The sequence below is a fragment of the Telmatherina bonti genome (assembly GCF_933228915.1).
Source record: "Telmatherina bonti genome assembly, chromosome: 1".
NCBI classification, from domain to species: Eukaryota; Metazoa; Chordata; class Actinopteri; order Atheriniformes; family Telmatherinidae; genus Telmatherina; species Telmatherina bonti.
In genome coordinates, this window is record NC_136619.1 from 11968794 (window position 1) to 11982815 (window position 14022).

Consider the following 14022-nt stretch of genomic DNA (forward strand, 5'->3'; position numbering starts at 1 on the left):
TGCCACTTTAGTGGACTTCTCACCACAGTGTAAGAAAGAACAAAGACAAACAAAAAAAAATCCCAAATTTTTTACAAACAATAAAACATTTTGCGAACTATTTACATTTGCAAGATCTCTTGTTTATCCTTTATTTAACTTCCTTAGTTAACTAATTTAGTCAATGCTACTCTGCTAGCTCTAAAATAGTAGTAATAACAGTAGCATACTAGCATGTTAGGACCCTGCAACCCAACCCAACCTAGCAACAAACATACGTGCATCAAGCTCAGGTTATTAAAATGGACATTTACAGTCAATGTATCTGATTACTTCACATGAAAAACGTGACAAAAGTGATTTTGGCTTTTGTGATGAGTGTTAAAGATGCTAAGTCCTAGGCTAATACATAAGAATCTGCTAAACGATGGCACTGCTAATAATTCATTGTGCAGAACCTTACAGGTTAATGGATCCATTTAATTTGAGGCAGGTGTGTTGGAGCAGAGACGCATTAAAAACCTGCAGAACTGTGGCCCTCATAGGAAATTATTCATTTAAATTAATTAAGTATCCCCAGTTTAGTCTGCAGCTTCCTGACAAATTATTAGAGAAAGAAATAACAATAACAATTGTTGTTCTACAACAACATATTTTTGTAATCTATAGTGTTGTGACATTTTATAGTAATAATATTGAACTAAAAACCCGCTGCATCATAAAGGTACAACCCTATGTCAGAGAGATAAGCACAATGAACTTCAGGAATGCTAATTAATTGCCTCATCCTATAAGGGAATATCATCAATAAAAAACTTGGAGTTTTGGTTTCACCTTTTGGTGCACTTGAGTTTGAACACATTTAGCCACATATTTATAAATCACATCCCAGGGAGGAAAAACAAGACATGCTAATACTGTTTAAACTGCTGCGGGCAGAAAGGAGAGGTAAGAAATGACCGTGCATAACACAATCTCAATACATAAACAAAAATCAATATGAAATGAGTCCACGACCCCGCTGTAAGTATGTGTTAGCCACCTCATAACCATCAATCGACCTTAGGTGAATAGATACATTAGGAAAGTAAATCGATATACTAAGGGTGTCTGCCTGTAATGACTTCAGCTGCCTCGACATGTGCAGGTTGATTGACTGATAGAGCTTCTTGTAAAGAAGTTTTCGAAAAGCTTTTTGTAACCCTACTCTTGAGATAACTGTGTATCTGGGCAGCAGACTAAACATAACAGGTGAACCAAACAAGAAAGACCAAAAAAATTACATCCTTCTTAAAAGTAGTACATGTATCTTCTTACAACGTCCTTCAAAGACAACTCTGTCACCATCATTATTATTAAAAAGCTGTGACTAGAAAGATATTCCTGCACAAACACTTTTCAAGATTTGTCAGATTTGTTGGTTTTAGTTTACTTTTTTTAGACAAAGTGAAAGGCAGAAACTGCACATAAGAAAAAAGGAAAAGAAAAAGCCTTTTATGTTTTAAAGGGAAAGGCACAGTGATGACAGACCAATGCACAGGATGAGGGTATATGTATATAGAGAGCAGATTCAGTATAGAGAATAATCTGTATTTCTAACCCTCCTGACCAGTGACAGGCTGCTGCTGCCATGTTATGTGTCAAATCAATAACCAATCTGCAATGTGTGTCAACTTAACATTAATATTACAGCAATAAGCACAATGAAGTTTGAGTGGGCCTGGGACAAGTCACTCAAAGTGACTTCCCAACAGATGTCTTCTGTCAGAAGACTGGATAACATATAATTTACCTGTCAAAGGAACATGTCAACTAAGAACGGCAACATCATGAATACAGTCTAATTACTGAGTAGCTCATTATTGCCTTTAATCTGCTCGTCCTCCTCGCTTGAAAGTATAGAAGCCATTTTTCAGGACATTTAAATCAACATTTACTGTGCTGTTGACAAATTAGCTTAAGGTAATCTTACAGTAATGTAAATTATCAAAAGGTGTAATAAAGCGTTGACAAACATGTTTAATATGACCTGAAATATTACAAATGTCTCAGTCCTTAAGATTTCTGTCATTGTTTCTTAGGGGAAATGTATTGTTATTGTTATTATCTTATTTATTATTACCTTATTATTTATTTAATATAGAAGTGGACGGCATTCTTAAAGGTACAAGAGTACAATGGCTTTCACCACAGACAAGCATTTCAGGTTAACGGGTCTGGTCTAATGTGACATTCACATCAGCCTTTTTTATTTGAATCCAAGTCCGTTTGCTTGGAAAGTCTGCTTCGTTTGAGGAAATGTGAATGTGCCAAATGAATTCTGATTCAGATCAAAGAAACGGACTCGGTCTGCCAACAAACGCAAGTCTGGGTCCATTTCAAGTGGACCAAATACAGGAAGTGGGCAAAAAAATAAGTCACTTCCTGCATTTGGTTGAGTACTGCATTGTAGGTAAATACATGGCAATAAGGGTCCTCTGCCTCATCTGTTGTTCTGCACATTGATGCAGTGTATTTCTGCAGTATACATGCTTAAGACAAAATTAAAAAACCCAAAACAGCGATGGTTATGTGCTCTATGTTTAACTCGCAACAGAGTTTTCTTCTTCACGCAGGTCTTGTCCTTTCTTTTGCTACACACTAGTGCAGCGCCGCCTTTTGTGAGAATGGGGATATAATATTCTAATGATTTGGCTCATTTCACCAAAGTGAAACGTGAACGTGATCTCGGTCCGTATGGATACATCCCCCTACAACTGAGCCAAATCACCAATCAGACTGAGTCTAGTGGACTATCCTGATGTGCACGCACACTAAATTCTCCTCAGGAGTGAGTGTAAGTGGTTGCTTGTCTCTCTGCGTTGAACTTTTCTGAACAGGCGACTTGTGTAAAATATACCCCTCCTCTCATCTAGTAGATGCTGAGAATGCTTTGGCAGTCTCATCTGTTTCAATCATTATAAAAAAAATAGTCTACCGCTAATGGTAGAATGTCTAATCTGTGCTAGATATAGATGTAGACATAACTTTAAATACCAAGCACAACTGAGAATGGACGGTGATTTTCAGGCCAAAATTCTTCCGGATATATACTTGTTTCCATCTATGAGTAGATCCAGTAGCCTCAGGTGCAGTGTTGACTGACCTATAAGTAACTGATTAGGAATTGTCTGGATGATTATCCTCTTCCTCTATGTGCCTTTAAGGCGTTACTTATCCCAAACAGCGCTCTTGTAGCTATCAAACAAAGTTGGTACTGCAGTTCGAAGGCACAGAGTTGTCCTTTTACACACAGTTGTTGGTCCATTCAGAGACTTTCCTGTCCTGTGTGTCAACCCATGGAAAAATATATAAATGGCTTATTGTAACAAAATCAAAATGTAAAAGTTATTTTAGTATAGCAATTAGATACCAATAGAAAAACAGTTTTAATCAGGGATTTTTCATTCATAAAATGTGGCTGATGCCATGTATGTGCACCAGTGAAAGGAATCATAAATGGCTCATTTTAAGAAAATCAAAAGTTATTACATACCAATAAAATGCAATTTTTATTGATATAAAGCATTTTCCTGTCATTGACAATTGATTTTGTTACACACTGGTCAGCATAACATCCCTGCAAAACTCAGAGGTGCAGTCATGACCATACAGCAGGCTCAGTACTGTTACAGACAGAAAATTTAACAGAAAACTCAATAAATCAATTAAAGCTTTGTATTTTACAAGAGCACCACAACAACATGTCAGACATTAGTGAGAAAACGCAGCAGACTTAGGACAGGAAATATTATGGTGCACTGATGTAAATTTGACTGTGCCGTGCTTATGCAAAAAATGAAAACACTTTCAAGAACACATGCACACCGTTTCTCTGTTCAGCCATGCGAGGATAATCCGGCTTTACGTCGAGATTTGGACTGGGAGTCATTTATTTCATGTTTCCCTTTTATGATGAGAAAAATGTGAATAATGGAGGAAAAAAGGCTGACACTGTTGACAACACGGTGTGAGACAGGTTGAGAGTTTCTGAGGGCTGAGCTCTTCTTAGGGCTGTTTTGCCTTACTGGATGAGGAAACCAGTTTTGTGAATTTTAATTTCAGCAACTTTACCTGCATTTACGTACTTTGATTGATAAAGCCCAATGTTCCCATATGTTAACTCACACAAGTAAGTTTAATAGGGCATTCTTAACCCTTAATAGTTTTTATATATAGTATATACTACAATTTTATATATAGTATATACATATCTATCTATCTATCTATCTATCTATCTATCTATCTATCTATATATATATATATATATATATATATATATATATATATATATATATATATATATATATATATATATATTTTAATAGGGCATTCTTAACCCTTGACCTTACATATATATAAAATCTCTTGTCTCCAATTCTTACACGAGTAACTTGATAAGTTGTTTTATTTTTATATTTTATGTAGAGTAAAAGTAGAACAACTGAGAGAACTTGGCAGACTCTAGTACATTTCAGACAAGACAAGACAGAACTTCACAGATGAGAGGATTGAAAAATAAACATGTAAAGTTTTCATATTGAAACATCTGTCACTGATGATTGCAGCCCTGTCTCAATTTAACAGATTTATTTATCTATTTTCTAAAGAATAAAAGCTATGTTAGGAACTGCCTGAACACATCAGTCTCAACATTTAAACTACCTGCCTAATATTTGCTCCTTTGTGCTGCTAACAAAGCTCTGACCTTTCAGACTGAATTCAAGATCTTTGAGGGAATCTTGTTGTAAACGTGACTGAGATGTTGACGTCTGTGTCACATAGTGAGATATCACATCCAAATGCTGTGGGTCCTATGATTTGCAGGAAGGGGCCTCTATTAGACAGACCCAACAGTGCTTGATAAGACAAGAAGTTTGGAGTTTTTAGGATGGGTCAATACCACAGACTCTTTGCATTTTGTTTTTAATGAAATTCCTTGGAGTATTTTGTGGCCGTGGTCCAGATTGCAGACATGTTTTGTTCAAATTAGGGGTACTTTTAACACTTATATCAGTTACTGGCCAGCCTGATTTAGGTTATGGAAAGTCTCCTGTGGCCACATGTGGTCCAAATATCGTTTGTCCACCTGGACATGGAATACAGCAAGTATCTTGCGGGCCATAAGTTGTCCTAATGCAGTAAAACTTCCTTATATTAAGTCCCTTGTCGGCACAAAAAAAGAAAAAAACAAACAAACAATAGTTTAGAATTAAATATCTTGTCTTTGTTGTGTCTTCAGTTGAATATAAATGAAAAAGGATTAGCAAATATTTTCATTCTGTTTTTTTATTACACAATGTTCCAACTTTATTGCAATCATTTGTTCTATATTTATTATTAAAATGATTATTAATATGCATTTTGTCATTAAATTCAATTTGACAAAGAGCAACAGAGGAGAGGACCCAAATGCAGGCCAGATGAAACAGCTGGTAGGCAAGATGCAGGTAATGATATTTTAATCCAAGGAATGTCAATAACAGGAAAAATGACTAAGATGACAACTAGGAAAAATGGCAACAACACTAAACAGAACAAACACAATGGACAAGCAAGGAGGTACCGAAAACAAATGCCTAAATACACTGAAGGAGTAACAATGCAAAGGGAGGCGAATAAACAAATCATTCATTCATTCATTCATTCATTATCCTAACCGCTTGGTCCCATTAAGGGTCACAGGGAAGCTGGAGCCTATCCCAGCAGTCTGAAGGCAGGGTACACCCTGGACAGCTTGGCAGTCCATCGCAGGGCAATAAACAAATTATTCATTCATTCATCATTTTCCGAACCGCTTATTCCAATTCAGGGTCGCGGGGAAGCTGGAGCCTATCCCAGCCGGCCCTGGGCGACAGGCAGGGTACACCCCGGACAGCTCGCCAGTCCATCGCAGGGCCAATAAACAAATCAGACCAGGTGAATTAATAAGCAGGACATACAAAGCTAAACAGAACACACAAGGGAGGAAAAACGAGAAAATAAAACAGGAAACCAGGACAACATATGACAAGACAACATAACCCAAAACCAAACCATGACACAATTAAAGCGTAACAAAGAAACGATTATTAAACAGTGCTATTCCCTTCCATTATCTCTCACTGTTAAACACATATATGGCTTTTTTTTTTTGGCTTTCTCAGGTCACATTTGAGGATAGAAAACAGATAAATATGGGAAAGCTTTGTTATTCATTATTCTATTTTTGGAGCCAGGTCATATTTGGCAACAGAGCATCAGACCCACACATTAGCCTGAATCAACTGGGACTTGAGTCCTGTCTTTATATTCCTTTTTGCTGATCTTCTGTCCTTCAATGTTGAAATCATTCTTTCTTATCAGAAAATTAGGACACACTTATTGTTTTCACACAAAAACTCTGATTAATTTGGGAGAGTCGCTGCTTTATGGGTTGTTAAAGATTAAGAATGAACAGCAGAGCAATTATATTTTTATCGTTTTTCAATTAGTCTTAATAAATTCCAAAATTGTAAAAACTTACGGAAGGGTTTTACAGAAGACAAATTAATTCAGCTGAATTTCCACATAATTTTTTTTACAGATAATGATAACCTTCAGCTGAAAGAGAGATTGCGGTACCTTCAATGTTCACCTGGCACATGTAAAATGACATGCATTTAGCTTCATGGTGTTAGCTGTCTGAGAATTCAGTATGAATGCTGTGCATGGTACGTGCATGCAAGTTTGAGTTGTGTGTGTGTGTGTGTGTGTGTGTGTGTGTGTGTGTGTGTGTGGCAAAAAAACAATGACTCAGTTTTTTTTTGCCAGAGGCATTAATTGAGGCATCAATTAAAGCAGTTAACGAGTTTGTTTAATGAGATGAAAACTCTGGCTGTTTCTGACGTCAGACTCACCAGGCTGGGCTGCTTCGAAGAAAATAAGGTCAAACATATTTATTTCCCTCCTTATCACTATTTTTTTTTTTTTTTTTTTTTGCTCTGCTTTCTGTCATTTACATCCAGTTCTTTTCCCTTTAACATCAGTCTCTTTTTTTTTTTTCTTCTGTGTGTTCCCAGGATGACATACTTACTTAAAATAGACCACTTATCAGATATCATCACTTTTAAACCAGAACAGTTTGAGGCTTTTTCTGAGGGTTATTGGGACTGGGCACCAAAGTCCCCCATTTACATGTTCATCACAGAAAAGTTCCCTCAAGCTGTGGAAGCACACAACATTCACAGGGTTAATTAAAAAAAAACAAAAATCTTTTTATAAATGATGAACTATGATTGTTTGCAGTTTTCTGCAGCAAACAATTATGTAAGAAATTAAATATTACCCAAGTTTCTCCATTGTTTTATCAACAAACAAGAAAAAAATAATTGATGCATTTAGATGTGAAACAACTTTTTGAAGAAACAGTTTGTTTTCAATAGAAATAAGTGAGTAAAGTTTATTTGTAGAGCACCTTAGACAAACAGCCGTCACAAAGCGCTTCACAGAGAAGGTAGTTGATAACATTCACAGCCAATAAAAACACAGACAAAAAACACAGAACATAGAAGGAAAATGTACCTACTTATAAGCTTGTTGGAGTAAAAATGTCTTCAGGTGCTTTCTAAAACTATCTACAGAGTCCAGAATATGTAACGCTACAGGGCAGGATGTTCCACAGACTGAGTGCCACTGCAAGGAAGGTTCGGTCTCCCCAAGTCCTATCGGACTTAGAAAGGATGTTTAAGGCTGAAACAGCTCAGAAGCCTGACCATGAAGAACAAAGATCCTAAAATTGATTCTGAAATCAACCTGCAACCAGCAGAGCGACTTTAAAGCAGGGTTATATGAGCTCTTCTGTCTGTCAGGCGTCTCGTTGTAAAGTTCTGAACCACCTGAACGCGACATCCTTCTTGTTAAGACATTCAAACAGACTACAGCAGCAGTCCTAATGTTTGTTAATTATTCTGTTATTTTTCTTAAAGGGTTTGTTTTTGTGGCACTTTAATGATTAATAGGATATACAAACTTAAAATGTCTTGGTTTTATTTGTTTGCGCCATTTTAATATTTTTTTGTCTGCATTTAGAAACAATACAGATTACAAAGTACTTCACGTTCATGACAGAGAAAATGCCTGAAGATTCCAGGACATCTGAAGTTACGGATTTGTCTCACAGATTTTGTTACTTAAGCAAACGTTTACAGTGTTTAAAAACCAAAGTAAACATAAAAATATCAGATTTCGATTCAGATAGTTTATTTGCCATTTGTACATATGAACTGTCGTTACAACACATGCTCAAAATTCAAACTTTAAGATAAAAAGTTACATTGAAACAAGTGCAGAGAGAACAGATGAAGCAGTAAAAAAGTTAAAAGAATAAAAGTGAATTAAACACCTAAATCTAATGTCAAATACAACTTTATTAGCAGAAAGGAGAGTGTTTAGAACAAGAAGCACATATGATATGGCTGGACTGGACATGTGTGTTTTCCTTTGTGCTGCAGCAGACGGAGGGACCATGAAGACCGTGGTGGCTCTGCTGCTTCTCTGTCTGTGTGATCCTGGACACAGTGACTGCCAGACAGACTGTTTGTCCTGCAGCAAAGTCCTGCCCAAACTCCTCAGTTTCAACAGCATGGTGAGGCATACACACACACACATACACACACACACACACACACACACAGTCATTGCAGACTGTCAGATAAAAGGTGGGTTGCGTTAGTAACAAAAATGACAAGCTAAATATAATCCAGAGGTTATTCATCACCTCATATCAAACTCTAGTGTGGCCGAAAGCTGACAGCAAATAAAATCACATAAATGTCTTCAATGGGGCTCACTGGTGATGAAATAACTGGAAACCCTTCACCCTACTTTGTTATATGCACCCTGTCCTTCCTGTCTGACTCAACAAATGACCCTTTTGGCATTTGAGTTTTAATTTGTTGAGGCTAATTGATTCCTGGGGACAGATGTGTGTTTCATCTGTGTGCCTGGTGGGTGTTTCTCTCTGGCTAATGACATGGCTGTGTCCCAGACATGTTTTACAGGCAGCACACTAGAAGATGGGTTAAAACATTCAGCTTCAAACTGTTGTAATGTTCGGTACTTCAGCCACAGTGGCATTTAAAGGGATCTAAGCTTAAAACTATTGTCTAACAAACAAACCAACTCAAATGCCAGAAGGAATGGTATTGTTAAACCTCTTTGTTGGGTCATAAAACATTCACACATTGTCGATTTCGCAGAATTATTGCAGGCACGCACATGTTCAAAGCTTGTAACCATCTTGATGTTTAAAGGGTGATGTTGGAAAAAAATATGTTTGTCTGGGAACTAATATGTTTTAAATAATACTTATTTTCAAAGAGTGTACTGGTTTGCAGGGGTACTGGATCTTATTCTATCTGCAACCGAGCAAAAGGCAAGACACACCCTGTACAGATCATCAGTACATCACAGCGGCTAACACAAACAACTATCCATGTTCATACTCACTCCTAGGATCCATTTAGAATCACCAACCAACCCAATATGGATGTTTTGGGACAAACATGGAGAGATCTTGTGTTGGCAAAGGGAGAACATGCTACCTCTACACAGAAAGACAGCAGCTTTATAGAAATCATTTGTCCTTTACACAGTCTAATCATATAAGTCCAAACACAGAAGTATCCTTCATTTGTAAAATGGCAGCCGTTCGTTTAAGGTCTCCAGATCCTATGCAGTCATACTTCCTTGGTCCATATGAGAAATGCATTTTTTTTTTATTTCTATGAAGAACCAGTACTGGATATTTAGTCATATGTTTCAGTTAAGAATAGGGATGCACAGATACCAGCTCAATACCAAGCATGTGTACTCGTACTTGTTTTTATTAAAAATGTACAGATACCACAACCGATACCACACTAGTCAAGCCAGTGCAGATGTGTTTGATGACATGCTTCGGACATGTTTTAAAAGAAACAAATGCCTTGAATGTTAAAATGTGACATTTTTTGTTACACTAAGCTAGATTGTAGCTTATAGACCACACATTTATAGTTGTATTTAGGTAAAATCGGCCAAATCAAAATAAAAATAGTTGGCATTGTTAGATCTGTAATGTTATTATATTTGTATTGGTGAGGTAACTTCAGAAAGGATGGGTCATTTATTACAACCTAATGAAACCTTACACAGTTATAACAGCAATAATAACCATAGTCACAATAATGTTCACATAAACAGATTTGATATCGGCAAATATCGGTATCGGCAGATATTCAAATGTCAGATATCGATATCGGATCGAAACTCCCAAAATGTGGATCGGTACATCACTAGTAAAGAACATAGTTTTAATTCCCAACCCTATTATACAAATAAACTCCTTCAAACTGACTTCAGAAGTGAAATGAAGATGATTTCCTATCTTTGTCTCTAACAGGTGTGTCTCATTGAGTGTGAAGGCAAAGTTTCCCCATCTTCCTCCTGGGACTTATGTCTTAAAGCACTATCGCCACCCATTCCTTCCCTAGATGGCACAACAAGGAAAAGGTCTCAAGAAGAGGCTGAAGCTCTGTTTCCCGAGGAAGAGGAGCAGATGCAAGATGGTCTGTTAGTCCCCATGGCATTACAGAGATTTGACCATGTGGCCCGGGCACTCAGCATGAATGAGAGGGATCTGAATGGCAAGAACAGTCAGCTGAGCTCTGCTTATGATTCCCAGAACCCCTTGTCCCTGGAAAACGAATATGAAGAAGAGGAAGCAGTGCATGAAGGAGAGGATGCCGGCGTGGCAGCAGGGGAACTGGGTGATGCAGGACTGAGCATTTCCAAGAGGTTTGGCGGCTTCGTTAAAGGAAGGCATGGTTACAGGAAACTCATGTCTCCAGGAAGATCATACCAGAAGCGTTATGGTGGCTTCATCGGTATTCGGAAGTCAGCACGCAAGTGGAACAATCAAAAGCGCTTCAGTGAATTCCTGAAACAGTATCTGGGGATGAGCACTCGGGCCACCGAGTTCAACAGCATGTCAGAGGACCTCACCCAGCAGAATGAAGTTTAGCAGAGTGCACCTTCAAACCCCTGCCATACAAGAATTACCCGCTGTGTTTTCATGGATATTGTTTTGTATTAAAATCTCCAACATGTTAAAGTTTAGGTGGTGGCATCAAAGTTGACCCATTTAACCTGCTATAAGTAACTTACCAAGAAATATGTCCAAAGTCTAAGACCCTAGTTGTCTGAAAACAACTGTACTTCATCTCTTTTATTTATGGTAATTATCAAACCTTGTTGTGAATATTTCTTTTTTTTATCGAACTTGATTGTTTAGTGGTGGAACTAGAAAATTTGAGCCCTCAAAGCTGTATCTACTGCCATCTTCGAGTCCCCTTTCCATCCTCAATTAGTCATCCCTCCTCATCCCCACTCCTCATGAGCTGAAATGAAGTCTTTGTTTACTTATAGTCCTACAGTGGAACACAGAATTTATTTTATAGTTTCATCCAAGGCTCCTCCTGATTTTAGACTTTTTTCCTGCTCCAATACATCTGATTTATATTGATGGGTCACTGTGCAGAACTTCATAGGCTGTTGGATCTGTTTTATATTAATCAGATGTGTTTGAGCAGGGAAGCACCTAAAGTATACATGTCAATGGCCCTGGAGGACCTGAAGTTTGAGATCCAAATGAAATCAGTAAGATAACTTAATTTAAATATAAACTTTCTTTTTCTCCTTCTGTTTTAGCCAATGACTGATTTTAAGGAGCCACCATTACTGTTAAAAATGTGTAAATCTTCTCGTTTTAATCCCACCATTTAACCTCATGGCCATGCGGAAAAAAAATTGTCTCCATTAAATTAAACCTTTCTTTTCCTTTTTCTTGTGTTTCATGCTTCGGCACTATCACCAGGCTAAACTGGAAGGTGGATTTGAAAACTGTCAGCATTTGTGAAATACGTGATTTGTGTTAAATAAATGAAAACATTACAAAAAAGAAAAAGACCAGAGAAATTTTATTGGTTAAAATGTTCTAAAAAATAAACCTGAGAGGGGGTTTCTCAAGCAATTAAATAAACAATTAACTAGAAAACTACACCACCCCTGCAGTCATTTATACATTACAACACTAATGTTATGTACATGTGAACATAAGCTTTGACTGACTTTTATGCTTTGATGTCACATTATGGACAAGCTGTCTTTGAACTGTACTGATGTGAAATGTTTTTGTTGCCCAGTATGAGAACTTGTAAATAGCTGAATATAAAAACAACAATAAATATAGTTTATTATTTCCTTTGTGGCTTGTCATGCAGCAACTGATTCTGTGTCTTGAAGTGTTTTGTTCTCAAAAATTTGTTGTCCTTTGACTTTAGCTAAAGTTTATGGGACACTGACTTTTGGGGAGGTCAAATTCCTTCGACTTTTATTCCAAGTTAAGGGATGGTTGTAAATATTCACAGTCCATTTACTCTCTTTGGTTTCTTATTATCCAAAGACCATAATCCTTGGGTGTAGATTTTAATTTTAGATGCATAGATTGTGACAGAGCTGTAAATACTGCTCTCATAATTAAATGAAGATGTAGGCAACAGTCACTAATAATAGCAATTACGGTAACAGGAATAGAACTATTTAATGAGTGAACCATGAGTTTCTATTAATGATTTACACAAAGACGGTTTATAACATGTAACAGTGAGGTCAGTGTTCCCTGACACACATATAAAATGTAATTATGAAAAAAGTGGCATTATAACATCGTGCTTTTACATTCACTATCTCCTAAAACTCAGGTTGTTTCTCTAGATAACGTAAAACAACAAAGGGAGATTCTATTGTCTTGTGTGCACTGGCTGTTTAGATGCAAGACATCTGATGTTCCCTCCTTACAAACCATAACCTCCGGAGACCTAAGCTTCAATTTGACTTAGAGATGTCTTCTAGCTATTTGGTGTCAGGAAGATCAATTTTTTTTATGATTTACCATTATACATATTGTTATATATATATATATATATATATGATTTTCTATGATGTAGATATAAATATAATTTCATATGCAAAAAAAAAAAACTTTGCTGACACCACTAAATGGCAAAATGATCAACAGGTTTCAGTGACACAGAAATTAGTATTATGGTGCAGATGACCAAGTATGTGATGTTGATGGGACTCATCAACATCACATAAGTCATAAGAAAGTTGTAAGTGAACAGCAGAAATACTAAATTCATATCCTGCAGTGTAATGTGCTTATGATGTGCAACAGCTTTTCTTTATGAGCATCTGGAAATGCTGGTTGCAGATTTGCCAGTCCCATATGAGTTTCTGCTTTATGTGACAAATAAAAGGAGGCACTTCAGACAAGAAGAGCTTTTTCAAGTATTGATGAGAACAAGATAGTGTGCTTTTAACGTCAATGCACAAGTTATGTCTAGTGCCTCCAGGCTTTTTGTGCCCCCAAGTGGTCGGTCTTCTGCACAACTGGCAGCAAAATGACCACAAAAACTAAGATGGTGCATGAACAGCCAGTTTATCATCAGTGCTGAAATATGGTGGTGGTGTAGGTAATATTGATACACAAATAATCAAAACTTGGAAGAGAAATGGCATAACTCACTTTCATACCCAAACCAAGTGTTAGAGACACTAAGGTGGGTTTACTTAAATAAATCTTCAAGGAAATTCGTTGTAAGCACTAAAAGGTTTACTCTACTAATTAGAAAAGCATGCAGTTTGAAGAGTAAACTGGGAATGGATAAAATTGATCAAATATTGAATTATTATTTTTATTAATCATATGCTGTTTATATATACACACACACACACACACACACACACACACACATATATATATATATATATATATATATACATATATATATATATATATATATATATATATATATATATATATATATATATATATATATATATATATATATATATATATATATATATATATATATATATATACACATAAAATATTTGCTCATGGACCACTTTGTTTTAACTTGAAAGTTTATACCGGAAGTA

The 14022-nt window shown here is 36.5% G+C and overlaps 1 protein-coding gene across 1 annotated transcript; it reads left to right on the forward strand.

Annotated features, from left to right (window-relative positions):
• Positions 1–8503: 8503 nt before the first annotated feature.
• pnoca (prepronociceptin a) lies at positions 8504–11041 on the forward strand (the record flags this gene model as incomplete). Its single annotated transcript, XM_079245149.1, has 2 exons — positions 8504–8623; positions 10421–11041. The coding sequence occupies 2 exons, from the start codon at positions 8504–8506 to the stop codon at positions 11039–11041; spliced, it is 741 nt and encodes a 246-aa protein (XP_079101275.1).
• Positions 11042–14022: the final 2981 nt, after the last annotated feature.